General features: G+C 40.1%; 1 protein-coding gene across 6 annotated transcripts in view; it reads right to left on the reverse strand.

Annotated features, from left to right (window-relative positions):
• LOC144227726 (zinc finger protein 37A-like) overlaps positions 1–13799 on the reverse strand; it is a 95702-nt gene extending 81903 nt beyond the window's left edge. For 5 of the 6 annotated variants that reach the window (XR_013334034.1, XM_077759479.1, XM_077759481.1 and 2 more), the window contains exons 1-2: positions 13630–13799; positions 7933–8059 (exon numbers count right to left, since the gene is read on the reverse strand). Coding sequence is in view for 4 of the 6 variants with exons in the window: in XM_077759479.1 (XP_077615605.1) it covers positions 7933–8059; positions 13630–13644 (142 nt within the window). In the remaining 2 variants the exon portion in view is untranslated. The remainder of the gene's footprint in view (positions 1–7932; positions 8060–13629) is intronic. The other variant, XR_013334033.1, reaches the window with a different exon arrangement.
• Between the last annotated feature and the right edge of the window lie 766 nt (positions 13800–14565).

The raw sequence follows: 14565 nt of genomic DNA on the forward strand, positions 1-14565 counted from the left end.
GTTCCACCTTAACTAGCTCTTCACACACCTTAAAAAACTCAGAAGTGCCCGTGAAGTTCAGGGTCTGGGCCCACAAAAAGACTGATCTAATTACAGGACTACTTAACATTTCTCTTGTCCTACACCTCACCACTAAATTACTAAAGGCCTATGGCCTCAGATTCTTTTACCTAGCACATCATATCCACCTTATGACAAAAAATTATAAGAGACGCCAAGAGGCAAGAAATACAGTTTGAAGAGGTGGAACAAACACCAGAATCCAAGTTAGATATGGTAAGAATGCTGGAGTTATCAGACCAGGATTTTTAAAAAAAACTATGATGAATATGTTATAAGCTTTATTAGAAAATTAGATGACAGACAAGAACAAATGGGTAACGAAGTCAAGAGTTAGAAAGTCTAAGAGGCAACAAGAAATGCTAGAGGGGAAGAGAAAACACTAACAAGTGAGGAATGCCTTTGACGAGCACATTAGGAGACTGTACATGGCTGAGGGAAGAGTCACTGAGCTTGAGAACCTGACACTGAAATCTTCAAAAGTGAAAAACAAAGAGGAAAAAAAAGACTGAAAAACAATGAACAGAAAACCCAAGAATGGTGGGACAACCACAGAAGGGTAACATGCGTGTAATGGAAACACTAGGAAGAGAAGAAAGAGAGGGGAACAGAGCAGTGTTTGAAGCAGTAACAACTGCAGCTTTCTAACTGGTACCAGACATGAAACCACAGATCTGGGAAGTGCACAGCACACCAAGCATGACAAATGCAAACAACAAGACCACACTTAGGAATGTTCTTTCAGAACTTCAGAGTACCAAAAATGAAGAAATCTTGAAAGAAGCCAGAGGAAAAAAACTCTTAGCTACAGATGAGCAAAGATAAGAATTATATCCAATTTTTTCTTTTCTCAGAAACCATGTAGTAAGGAGAGTGAGATGAAATATCTAGAGTGTTGGGAGAAAAAAACCTCCACCAATGTTGAATTCTGTACCATGAAAATTATCCTTCAAAAGTGAAGAAGAAATACTTTCTCAGAAAAACAAAAATTGACAGAACCTGTTAGTAGACCTGCCTTGCAAGAAGTGTTAAAATTAGTTCTTCAGATAAAAGGAAAATGGTACAGGTTAAACTCAGATCTACACAAAGAAAGAAAGGATCCTGGAGAATGAATAAGTGAAGGTAGAATAAAAGCTCTTATTTTTCTTACTCTGAATTGACCCAACAGAAAAAGTCTGCTCTAAATGATAACATATCCTATTATCTATACCTGTATACATACAAGTAGAATTAGTGACAGTCCTGTTAAAAGGAATGTAAGAAAGAAACTGGGAATATTCTATTAAGGTATCCATACCACCTGAGAAACTGCAGAATGTTACTTGAAGCAGACTTAGGCTACTTGGGGAGACAAAAATAGAAACAAAGGTGGAGGGCAAAAAAATAGACAACAGTAACAAATACGGCAGTTATTAATCCAACTACATAAAAAATCAGTTTGAATGTCAATGGTCTAAATATACCAACTAAAAGACAGAGACTGTCAAGGTGAATCAAAAAACAAGACCCAAGCACACGTTGTCTTCAAGAAACCCACTTTATTTTTTTGAAGAAACCCACTTTCAATACATAAGACACATGGAGATTAAGAGTACAGAGATGAATAAAAAATTCACTAAACTAACATTAATTTAAAAAGGGAGGAGCAGTTATATTAACTTTCAGAATGAGGAAATGTATCAAGGATAATAAATCAGGGGATTACATAACAATGAAGGAGTCTAAAAGATTTAACGACCTACTGTGGAGGCACCTAAGGACTGAACGACTGAAAGTCAAAGTATGTGAGACAAGCGCTGATGGAACTGCAGTGAGAATCACACGGATCCATGATCTATGTATTACAGTTGGGGACTTCAACACCCCTCTGTCACAAATGGATGGATCACCAGGCAGAAAACCATCAGGGACACAGCTGAGTCCAAGAGCACCATAAATCCACTGGATATAAACTACATCTACAGATTTCCTCATTCAACAACAGCAAATTACACATTCTTCTCAAGCTCAGAGGGAAAAATCTCCAAGACAAACCACACTCTGGGCAATAAATCACACGTTAACAAATATTTAAGAAAACAGAAATCATACAACGTATGCTCTCCAACCATAATGGAATTAAACTAGAATTCAACAAAAAAGTGGGAAAAAACCCAAACCACTTGGAGATTAAACAACACACTTAAAAAAAAAATTTTTTTTTAATGTTTATTTTTGAGAGAGACAGAGTGAGAGCAAGGGAGGGGCAGAGAGAGAGAGAGGAAGGCACAGAATCTGAAGCAGGCTGTCAGCACAGAACCTGACATGGGGCTTGAACCCACAAACTCTGAGATCATGATCTGAGCTGAAGTCAGACGCTTAACCCACTGAGTCACCCAGGTGCCTCTACAAAGAACTCTTAAAACTCAACAGTAAGAAAACAATGCACCCTATTACAAAATGGGCAAAAGACCTTAACAGACCTCACCAAAAAGATATACAAATAGCACATAAGCATATGAAATGATGTTCAATATCCTATGCCATTAGAAAGTTCCAATTAAAAGAACAATGAGATCACTACTACCCACCTATCGGAAAGGCCAGAATCTAAACCAATGGCAACACCAAATGGTGGTTTGGAATTGGAGCAGCAAGAACTTTCACATACTGCTGGTGGGAATGCAAAGAAAATATGAGGTTCTTCTATGGTAAAAACTAACAGAAACTAAGCACCAAATGATAGTAAATATACACCAATTCTTCTAGAAGACAGAAGAGGGAAGCTTTATCCCACTAAGAGAAAAAAAACTCTGTGAATTTTTTTTTTTTTTTTACAAACAGGTAAATAATCTCTAAGAAACTGTTAGTAAACTAAATATAGCAAAACGTAAAAAGGATGACATATCACGGCCAAGTGGGGTTCATCCTAGGAATATATGGTTAACATTCCAAAAGAAATATAATTCATAATATTAACTGATAAAGAAAAACCATAAAGCGACGTCATCAATATAAAGAAAGAGCCTGAAAAACTTAACACCTACTGATTAGATTAAAATGAGGGACGGGAACTTCCTTAACCTGGTAAAGGACAGGTCTGAAAAACTGACACTAACATAGTACCTTGTGTGCCCCAGTTCAAGATGGTGAAGGAAGATCTTGCTCACCTACTCCCAAGGACGCTGAGTCTACAGCTACATACCGAACAATTTCCTCTTAAAACAATCTAAACGCTGGCTGAGTGATGAATAGAAACGGGACAAAGAGAAGAAAACCACATTAAAGTGGATAGGAGGGACTGGGACACAATCTGGTCAGAAATCCCACTCCAGTGTGGCAACTCCCAAGTGAGAGGGAACTCAAAACGTAGAGCTTCTCCCTGTGCAGTGGAGTTCCAATCTTGCAAGAGGAACCCCAACTTTTAAGTCCTGCATAAGAGACGTGAGCCCTGAATACGTGTAACTTTAACATGTATTCCTGAGACCCACTACTGACCTGAGAAATGGCTCTTTATAAAAGGCTCCTGGGCCTGCATTCACCCAGGGCCCATCACAGAGGCAGTGACAGCACCCACACTTAAAGTGAAGGAGGCTCATCTACTTATGTTAAAGCACTGGCCTGATGGGCACACACCTAATTTAACACACACATCTTGGGGCTTATTGGAACTCTCTCTGGGAATGGAGATGGAAAGGCACCACCTCTGCATTCTCCCTATATGGTGCCCCAGTACACCCGTATCTCACTGAATGAAACTGTTACATGCATCTGGGGTCCCAATTTTTGCAGCTGCCACACAAGGGATGCCTCCTGATCACCTGGCTCTGCAGGTGCTCCTGGTCTCATCGGGCTGTAATATTAGGGGTCATCCACAAAGGAGCTCAGACCATTGCTGGTGCACTAAACCATGTGGCTGCCATGGGGGGACACCGCACATCACCTGGCTCTGGTGCAGTGGGGCTTAAGCTCATGGGTCCCACAGGACTGCAGCCAGCAAAGAGTTCTTAAATAGATACCACCCCTAAGGCACAGCATGAGGCAACACACCCAGAATCTCAATCTTTCTGTGAAAGAGGCTTATTAGCTAATCAGCATGGTTGTGATGGGAGAGGCAGGCTTCTAATTAAACATACAGGTAGGCTGACTACTCTTTTCCAGAAACCTCAGGGAAGGGGCCACACACAATCTTCTCAATCTTTCTCTGTCATTCTCCAGAGCACCTGTGTCTCCCAGTGGGGAGTTTTACATGTGTCCAATGGCATTCTTCACAGAAATATAACAAACAATTCTAAAATTTGTATGAAAACACAGAAGATCTCAAGCATCCAAAGCAACCTAGAGGAAGTAAAACAAAGCCAAAGGCATACTACTTCCTTTTTTGAAACTATATTACAAAGTTACAGTAATCAAAATGTATGATATTGGCAAAGAAACAGACACACACACACAAAAATGGAACAGAATAGAGACCCCAGAAACATACCTACACCTATATAGCCAATTAATTTAAGACAAAGCAACCAAGAATATAGAAGAAGAGAACAAACTCTTTAACATACAAGTGTTGGGGAAACTAGATAGCCACATGCAAAAGAATGAAAATGAACCACTATATTACACCACACACAGAAATTAACACTAAATGGATCAAAGATTTAATGTAAGAACTGAAATCATAAAACTCCTTGAAGACAGTAAGCTCCTTGACAGAATTTGGTGAAGGTTTGTTTTGATGACACCCAAAGCCAAGGCAACAAAAACAGAAAGAGTGGAATTAGATCAAACTAAAGATTTCTGCACAGCAAAGGAAAATCAGCAGCAGAATGAAAAGGCCATGTACTGAATGTGAGAACATATATATCTGATAAGGGGTTAATACCCAAAATACATAAGGAACCCGTACAACTCAATAGCAAAAAACCAAACAATCCAACTTAAAAATGGGCAGAAGATCTGAACAGGTATTTTTCCAAGATGACATAGATAACGAACAGGTACATGAAAAGGTTCTCAATATCATTAATCATCAGGAAAGCGCAAAACCAACCCACAATGAGCTATCACTTCATGCCTGTCAGAACGGCGATGGTCAAAAAGACAGGGAACAAGTGCCGTGAGAACGGGAACGCTTGTGCACTGGTGCTGGGTAGAGAACTTGCTGCAGCCACTGTGGAAAACTGTATGGAAGGTCTCAAAAAACTGAAAATACAACTACGTATGATCCAGCTATTTCCACTTCTGGGTATTTATAAGAAAACTACCTCAAAAAGATACATGCGCCCCATCTTCCTTTGAGCCATTATTTACAACAGTTAAGATATGGAAAAAACCTGAGTGTCCACTGACGGATAAATGGTTAAGGAAATCACGATATACATACAGAACAGAATATTATTCAGCCAGAAAAACAAATGAAATCCTGCCACTTGTGACAGCATGGTTGGACCTCAAAGGTGTTATGCTTAGTGAAATTAGGTAATCAGAGAAGACAAATACCATATGACCTCACATATATGTGGAATCTTAAAAACAAACAAACAAATCTCCACAAACACAAAAGCCAAGTTAATAGACACAAAGAACAGATTGGTGGTTGTCAATGGATGGGGGTGGGGGGGAGAAATGGGTAAATGGGGCATTAAATAATTGAAAGATTAAAAAACCCCTGAAGTGACTAGGGGAACAATAACAACAAAAAAGAAAGCATAATAAAGAAAACTTTGTAAGTGGCTGAATGTTTGCCCTTCATATTAGGAACAAGACAAAGTTGTCTTCTCTCATCATTTATACTCAGCGTACATTATACTAGAAGTCTTCATAAGTTTCATAAAGAAAAAGAAATAAAGGGGGAACCTGGGTGGCTCAGTCAGTTAAGCATCCGACTTCGGCTCAGGTCATGATCTCATGGATACTGGGTTCAAGCCCTGCGTCGGGCTCTGTGCTGACAGCCAGCTCAGAGCCTGGAGCCTGTTTCAGATTCTGTATCTCCCTCTCTCTCTGACCCTCCTCTGCTCATGGTGTCTCTCTCTCTCTCTCAGAAATAAATAAAATATTAAAAAAAATTTTTTTAAAAAGAAAAAGAAATAAAGAACATAAAGACTGCAAAGAAAAAAAGGAAAAAATATTCATAAATGGCATTATTATATGCATAAAACACATTTAGGAATTTTCTAAACATACTACAAATAATGAGATTAATAATGTCATAAGATATGATGTTAACACAAATAAATTACTTGTATTTTGATATTTTCCCAACAATTAGAAATTCAAATTAAAAAACCCATCACTTAAAATAATATTAAAATCATGAAAGTATGGATAAATCTGATCACATAATTGTTAAGATGAAAAGAAATACTGCAGAGGAAAATTTTAAAAGCCAAATGAAAGAAGAGCTATAGATTCAGGGCAATCCTGATCACAATCTCAGCAATGTTTTACGAGAAAGTGACAGGTGCTTCTAAAATTTATGTGGAAAAGCAAAGAACAAGTAATTATTAATACAATTTTGAAAGAAGTTATAATCAGAATATTCACCATAACTTATGTCAAGAGTTTACACACAGGTGTGTTAACGAAAAGAGTGTGGTGTTACCATAAAGATAGAGAGCAGGTTCAATGAAACAGAATGTGTTCCAGAAATAAACATGAGTCCATATGGTCCATTTAGTTTGGACAAGCCGTCAAGGCAATTCAGCCGGGGAAGAATAAGGTCTGCAACCAAAGTGCTGCTGGAGGGACCCCAAGATGCATAAAAGCAGCACAATCGTACTTAATAATATAGAAAAACCAACTGGGAAACATAAAACCTAAACATAGCAGAAAATCTCACTGACTTTTTGTTAGGCAAGGGTGTCTTAAATAGGGGGGACAAAGAGCATAAGATATAAAAGATGACAAAACGGTAAGACTCCAAGGTGAAATCTTTGGTCTTCCAAAAGACTGTTAAGAAAAAGGCAAGCCACAGATGTGGAGAAAAAGTTTAGAAAACATTTATCTTATAACGGTCATCTCTATTTTGTATTCTTTCAACCTAATAAGACCACCCCCCCCCAAAAAAAATGATAAAAAAAAAAAAAGAAAATGAGCTGAAGCTCTGAAAAGAAAAATATGCAGAGCCAAAATGCAAAAGATATCACAAAAGATATACAAATAGCCAAAATCCACACGAAAAGATGTCCATAATCATTTTTTGCCAAGGAATTATAAAGTCCAGTAAGATATAATGTGATCCCAAATGAACTGGTTAAAATTAGTCAGACTTATGAAACCAAGTGTCGGTGAGAACGTGGATTAGCTAGAATTCTTGTATATTGCTAATGGGCCTGAAAAGAGCATAGTCACTTTTAAACCAGTTGACAGCTACTTATAAAAGTTACAAATACCTTTGCCATAATACCTAGGAAAACCACTCCTCAATCTTCACACAAGAGAAATGAAAACCTATGTCTGCACAACAACTTGGAACAATAGCATTGAATTTGAAACGACAGAGTGTATTCGAAAGGAAACCACTCACTAATATAAAGAATAGATTGACACCCAAAACATACGTGAATCTTAAAATAATTATCTTCAGTAAAAGAAGTGAAGGAAAAAAATTTATTCTATGATTCCATTTATAGGAGAGTCTAGAAAAGGCAAAAACAATCACAATAGAGCACAGATCAGGGGTTGAAGGGAGGATGAAGGGAAATGGCTGCAGCAAGAAACAAAACACTTTAGGGTGGTGCAAATAAGCCCTATACCATGATTTGGGTGGTGAGAATCAAGTTATATCTAGAAACCTGCTGAGTCTTACGTTTTTGTTAATTACCCTCCAAAAAAATGAATTTAAAAAAAGGAAGGAAACAGGTTTCATGTGAGAGACGCACAGGGTAAACTCACCCACTGAGACAAGGTGGCTGTAGTTCTCCAGCATCACGTCTCTGTACAGAGTCCTCTGCTTGGGATCAATTTTCTGCCATTCTTCCTGGGTGAACTCCACAGTCACGTCCTTGAATGACACGGATGCCTGTAACAGCACATTTCTGTTCAGTCTGAACAGTTCAGAAGCAGGTGACATGGAAAATACCTTTTGCAACTAATTATAGTAGAGTTTAAAACAAAATGTTACAAAGGATGCCTGTCATGGCCCTGACTCTTGTCTTCCATTTTGGGGATACCACACAATGAAAAGTCGTTTTTGTGCCCTGATTCACCTGTAATTACTTATGAGTTACACACATGCATCATCTGTTAATCTGATACTTTTAATGCTTAGGTTTTTTGCTTTTTTCTTCTTTTAGATAAAGTAACTAAAAGAAGATCTTCCTGTATTTTCTCCGATACCCAAGGTTTTGTCCTGAGCCTCTTGAGGGTATATAGCACTCCCACTCAGAGTCTTCTGCTAGGGCAATGGGGAACCAATGAAGAGACCAATGTAAGCCCTGGATATATTCACACTTAACTACATAGTTATTTTAGAAAATGTGATCTAGAGGAAGAGTGGAGTATGTTTTAAGCAGTAAAACAGAAGAGATCAATTTAAGAGCAGCCCACCTGTACTGAGGCAAAGCACTGGGAACGAAGTACCGGAAATTAATTCTTGGAGAGAAAGAAAGACTAACATTTTGGTCAGCTACGCAGAGAAACAGGGTAACCAGAGGGGCAGCTACTGACGTCACATACTGAGACTGGAAAAAGAGGCTGGGTAGAGGATCACAGCAAGGCCCTTCTTGTTTATGTGGTACTCAGAACATGTGTGGACACACAGAAAAATTATCCACTGCACGCCTGGTTGTATGATTTTGATGCATATGAAGTCTACAATGAAGATAAGGATTTAAGAGACATTAAGGTGGTAACTGAAATCATAAAACAGAATTCACTGACTCAGATAGGACATATAAACTGAAGGGAGATCAGGCCCAAAACTAAATTTCAGAGAACACCAATATTTACCAGAAAAAGAATAAACCAAGAAGTCAGAGAAAAGGTTTATTACTGGTGATAAGAGAAAATGAGCAAAGTAGACTATTTGAAATTAAGAGACTGTTTCAGGCATACATGATCGCTCTAGTTCAAGATAATGGACGAAACACATGCATTTACATCCAGTCTCCTAAGCACACTCAGGTGAAATACAAAACCTACAATAAATGTACAGCAAAGGAAGACAGGGAACACCACCATTGAGACTGGGAAATGTAACTGAATTCTTGAATGTAAAGAATAGACAGGATCCTTTCAGCGACGCCATGACAGTCTATGTGGAAAACCCCAAAGACTCCACAAAGAAACTTCTAGAACTGATCCATGAATTCAGCAAAGTTGCAGGATATAAAACCAATGTACAGAAATTGGTTGCATTTCTATACACCAATAACGAAGCAGCAGAAAGAGAAATCAAAGAATCAATCCCATTTAAAATTGCACCAAAACCCATAAAATGCCTAGGCATAAACCTAACCAAAGAGGTAAAAGATCTGTATGTTGAAAACTATAGAAACCTTATGAAAGAAATTGAAGACACACAAAAAACGGAAAACCATTCCATGCTCATGAATTGGAAGAACTATACTACCCAAAGCAATCTACACGTTCACACATACATACATATACCTATCAAAATAACACCAGCATTCTTCACAGAGTTAGAACACCCTAAAATCTGTATGGAACCAGAAGACACCGAATAGCCAAAACAATCCTGAAAAAACCAAACCAAACCTTGAGGCATCACACACAATCCTAGACTTCAAGCTGTATTACAAAGCTGTAATCATCAAGACAGTATGGTACTGGCACAAAAACAGACATATAGATCAATAGTACAGACTAGAAAGCCCAGAAATGGACCCAGAATGTATGGCCAACTAATCTTTGACAAACCAGGAAAGAATATCCAGTGGAAAAAGGACGGTCTCTTTAGCAAATGGTGTTGGGAAAACTCAACACTGACATGGAAAAAAATGAACCTGGACCACTTTCTTACACCATACACAAAATAAACTCAAAATGGATGAAAGACCAAGACTTATGATAGGAAGTCATCAAAATCTTAGAGGAGAAAACAGGCAACATCTCTGACCTCAGCTACAGCAACTTCTTACTTACAGCAATGTCTCCAGACGCGAGGGAAACAAAAGCAAAAATGAACTATTGGGATCTCATCAAGATAAAAAGCTCCTGCACAGAGAAGGAAACAATCAGCAAAACTAAAAGTCAATGGATGGAATGGGAGAAGATATTTGCAAACGATATTACTTGATAAAGGATTAGTATCCAAAATCTATAAAGAATTTACCAAACTCAACACCCAAACAACAAATAATCCAGTAAGGAAATGGGCAGAAGACATAAATAGGCACTTTTCAAAAGAAGACATCCAGATGGCTAACAGACACATGAAAAGATGCTCAACATCACTCATCATCAGGGAAATACAAATCAAAGTCACAATGAGATACCATCTCACACCTGTCAGGATGGCTAACATTAACAACTCAGGAAACAGATATTGGTGAGGATGGGGAGAAAGGGGAACCCTCTTGCACTGTTGATGGGAATGCAAACTGGTGCAGCCACTCTGGAAAACAGTATGGAGGTTCCTCAAAAAATTAAAAACAGAACTACCCTACGACCCAGCAATTGTACTACTAGGTATTTATCCAAGGGATACAGGTGTGCTGTTTCGAAGGGCACATGTACCTCAATGGTTATAGCAGCGCTATTGACAATAGCCAAAGTATGGAAAGAGCCCAAATGTNAAGATCAATCAATCAATACATTAAAAAAAATGAAATCTTGCCATTTGCAACTACATGAATGGAGCTGGAGGGTATCATGCTAAGCCAGAGAAAGACAAATGTCATATGACTTCACTCATATGAGGAATGTAAGATACAAAAAACAGATGAACATAAAGGAAGGGAAGCAAAAATAATATAAAAACAGGGAGGGGGACAAAACATAAAAGACTCTTAAATATGGAAGACAAACAGGGTTACTGGAGGAGGAGTGGGGGGGGATGGGCTGAATGGGTGAGGGGCATTAAGGAAACTACTCCTGAAATCATTGTTGCACTATATAACTTGGATGTAAATTAAAAAATTAATTAAAAAAAGAAAACAGCATTAAGCAAATGAAAAGATAAATATGGATTAGGAGAAGACAACCATAAGACATATTCCCAATAAAGGACTTGTATCCGGAATATCTAAGTAAGTCTCAACATTTGAGAATAAGAAAAAAATAGACAAAAGATTTGAGAACAGATCTGACATTTCACCACAGTGGAGGTACAGAGAGCAAATAAGCAAATGAAATGATGCATCCTTAGGCACCAGATTAAATACAGGTACAATGAAATACCTGTACATACCTAGCATAACAGCTTAAACTGAAAACCAAACCAAACAAAAAAATCCACTACTTCCCCACCCAAAAGTGACAATACCAAATGCTGGGACAGATTGACAGCATCTAGAAATCTCCATGGCATGGCTACTTCAAAAACAGTTTGGCAGCATCTTATGATGTTAAACATGCACTTACTCCAAGAGCCAGGATCCTACACACTCTTAAGCATTTTCTCAAGAGAAGTGAAGGTATCTGTCCATGCAAAAAGACTAAAAAATGAACATTCACAGCAGCTTTATTCACAAGGCCAGAAGCTGGGAACACAAATGTCTGACCCGTACACGAATTAACCAACTGTGGCAGAGCCATTCAACGGAAATGACAGACGGAACAACACGGACGGATCTCAAATGCACGATGTGCACGAAAGTGTCAGGGCCTTCCGTGCCCCACGTGATCTGTCCTCCTTTACCTACTCAGCCACACTGGCCCGATGGCCTCGCTGTTGGTAGGATACCTCTGGTACCACTATGCCTCAGGGCCCTTGCACGGCCGTTTCCCCAGCGTGATGTGTTCTTCTGCAGACGCTGGCAAGTCTTCTTTCCCCACACTTGTCACGGGCTTTCTCCAAATGTCTTCTCAGAGAAGCCTATCTGACCAACTTATTTAAAAGTAAAATTGATCCTTCACAACCCATTCCTGGTTTCATTTCTTCTACGTCAACTATCAAATAACAAAGTCTTTTAATGATCTCCCAACACCTGAAAGTAAGCTACCCGAGGGCAGAAATCTTTGTCGCCTGTTTACGCGGTCATCACAACAGCGCACGGAGCACCTTAGGAGCTCCACAGCCAATTAGGAACAAACACTTCACATGCAGGAATACAAATATAACAACCCCTGTGGAGGGCGGCATTTACAGATTTAACAAGATGAAACTGCATTTAACCTCTGACCATTTTAGCTTATAGCTTCACCCCTACAAGCACGTAATTATAAACAACTCAAATGTCTTTCAATAGAAGGCTGATTAAATTACCTACAGTACTTTCACATATTAGACCACCAGGAAGCTATATAAAAAAATGAGGATGCTTAAGTATCAATATGGAAAAATGTCCTCTTCATGAAAAAAACTTTAAAGCAAGACTATATGGTATGCTATAACTGTTGGTTAATAACGTTAGCGGGGAGCGTCTAGGTAAATCACCCGACTTTGGCTCAGGTCACGATCTCACGATTCGTGGGTTTGAGCCCCACATTGGTGGTCTGTGCTGACAGCTCAGTCTGGAGCCTGCTTCAGATTCTGTCTCCTTCTCTTTCTGCCGCTCCCCTGCTTGTGCTCGGTCTCTTTCTCTCTCTCTCTCAAAAATAAACATTAAAAAAAAATTTTTTTTAAAGACTGGAAGGAAATGAAAATACAGTCATATTTAACTGTCACTTTGGAAATAAAAAATGGGAGGGTGTGATAAGCTTACTGTGAAAATAGAGGACATCACGTAGATAGGAACAGAGATCCAAAAAAAATTAAAGAAAATAAAAAACTAAAAAAAAAAGATGTTGGCTAGCAGCAGCAGGGCTCCTCAGTATGTATCTCAGAGCCATATGAATACATTATTTGTCCAAAATTTAAAAAAAAATGGACAGCTGGATACGCAGAAGCAGGACCAAAATGTTGAATATATTTTCCCTTAACTCACAGTATTTAGTGCACTGTCAGCATAAAATCGGAGCTCACGCTCAGACCCTGAAATTCTAATTTCACATTTGGGCCAACTAGAACATAAGTTCTGCACGTTTATGACTACAATAACATCTTAGCAAACTGTTATGGGGGTGGGGGACTCTAAACTGGTAAGAGATGCCTACTTGCATTTAACATTTAAAATTAGGATTAAGGGGCGCCTGGGTGGCTCAGTCCATTCAGTATCCGAGTGTTGGTTTCAGGTCAGGTTTATGATCTCTGGTTTGTGAGCCTGAGCCCGGCATCTGGCTCCATGCTGACAGTGCGGGGCCGGCTTGGGATTCCCTCTCTTCCTTCTTTCTCTGCCCCTTCCCCACTCACTTGCTCTCACAATAAATAAGTTTAGAAAAATCAGAATTAATGATAAACAGTATAAAACAGTGTTAAAGTCAAGCCTTTATAGCTCTAAACCTAATTCTACTTTTCTGAATGTATGGTTTCCTTAGAACTTCTGAAATCCTTCATCATACAAAGTGAGGAACGAACTGAAGGCTCACCTGAGATGCGCTCATTTCCTGCACCTCCGGGGAGGCTGTGAAGCATCTGGCCTGCCTCGCAGCTTCCAAATTCGCTTCCACAAAGTCTCCGCATCCCAGATGGGGGGGGCAGGCTCCCTACCGGAAGAGGGCGGCTGGACCCTGGAAGAGAGACGGCAACGAGTGTGCAGAGCCAACCAGGACGGTCCACAGGAGTCCCTCAGGTGTGGCATAAGCCTGCAGGTTTCTAAAATGTTTTTCTACCAAGTTAAAAAAAAATCCAACTACTGATCAGAGTATACGAAAGGATAAAGCACGGCTCTTTCATTAAAATGAGCACAGAAAACAGACGCAGGCTCCACCTTTATCCAGGGTCCTCGGAATATCATTTTACCCCCTGCGGTGGAGAAGCGGGAGAGCGAAGCGAACGGGGCAGGGCCGCGGGCACCTTGCTGCCCTCAGCCTGTGCGAGCTCAGCAACCCGAGACTCGGGTTTCCCGCAGCAACCACGCGCACCCGGCATCAGGCCCAACGCTTCTCAGGTGAGCTCTGGGCTTAAGTCTCAGAGAGACGCCGACAAGCGGGCAGGATCGTCCCTACCGACGTTTCCAGAAGACCCGCCTCCTTCCCAGGTTCCTTCTCCCGCCCCCGTCACAGGCGGCACACCTGGAAGCTACCCGGTCTCCGCCCCCCTCCGCGTCAGGAACGCGCTCTCCCCGCGCCCCGCTGCCCGCAGACGGCCGCCCCGGCCGGGCTGCANCGCTGGGAGGGCACATGCGCAGAAGAGGACCCAGAAGCCCCGTTCCCAGAGTGCTGCGCGGTGGGCCGTCCGGATTCGACTACATTTCCCATCGTCCTCTGCCCTTGCTTCTTGACTAACTCTTGAGTATTTTAACCTTAGGGGGGAAACACTGTCTTGAAGTATTTTCTCCTTTGGGGGAAGGGGATTGTGGGTGA

Source organism: Crocuta crocuta, unplaced genomic scaffold (assembly GCF_008692635.1).
Source record: "Crocuta crocuta isolate KB4526 unplaced genomic scaffold, BGI_CrCroc_1.0 scaffold41, whole genome shotgun sequence".
Lineage (NCBI taxonomy): Eukaryota > Metazoa > Chordata > Mammalia > Carnivora > Hyaenidae > Crocuta > Crocuta crocuta.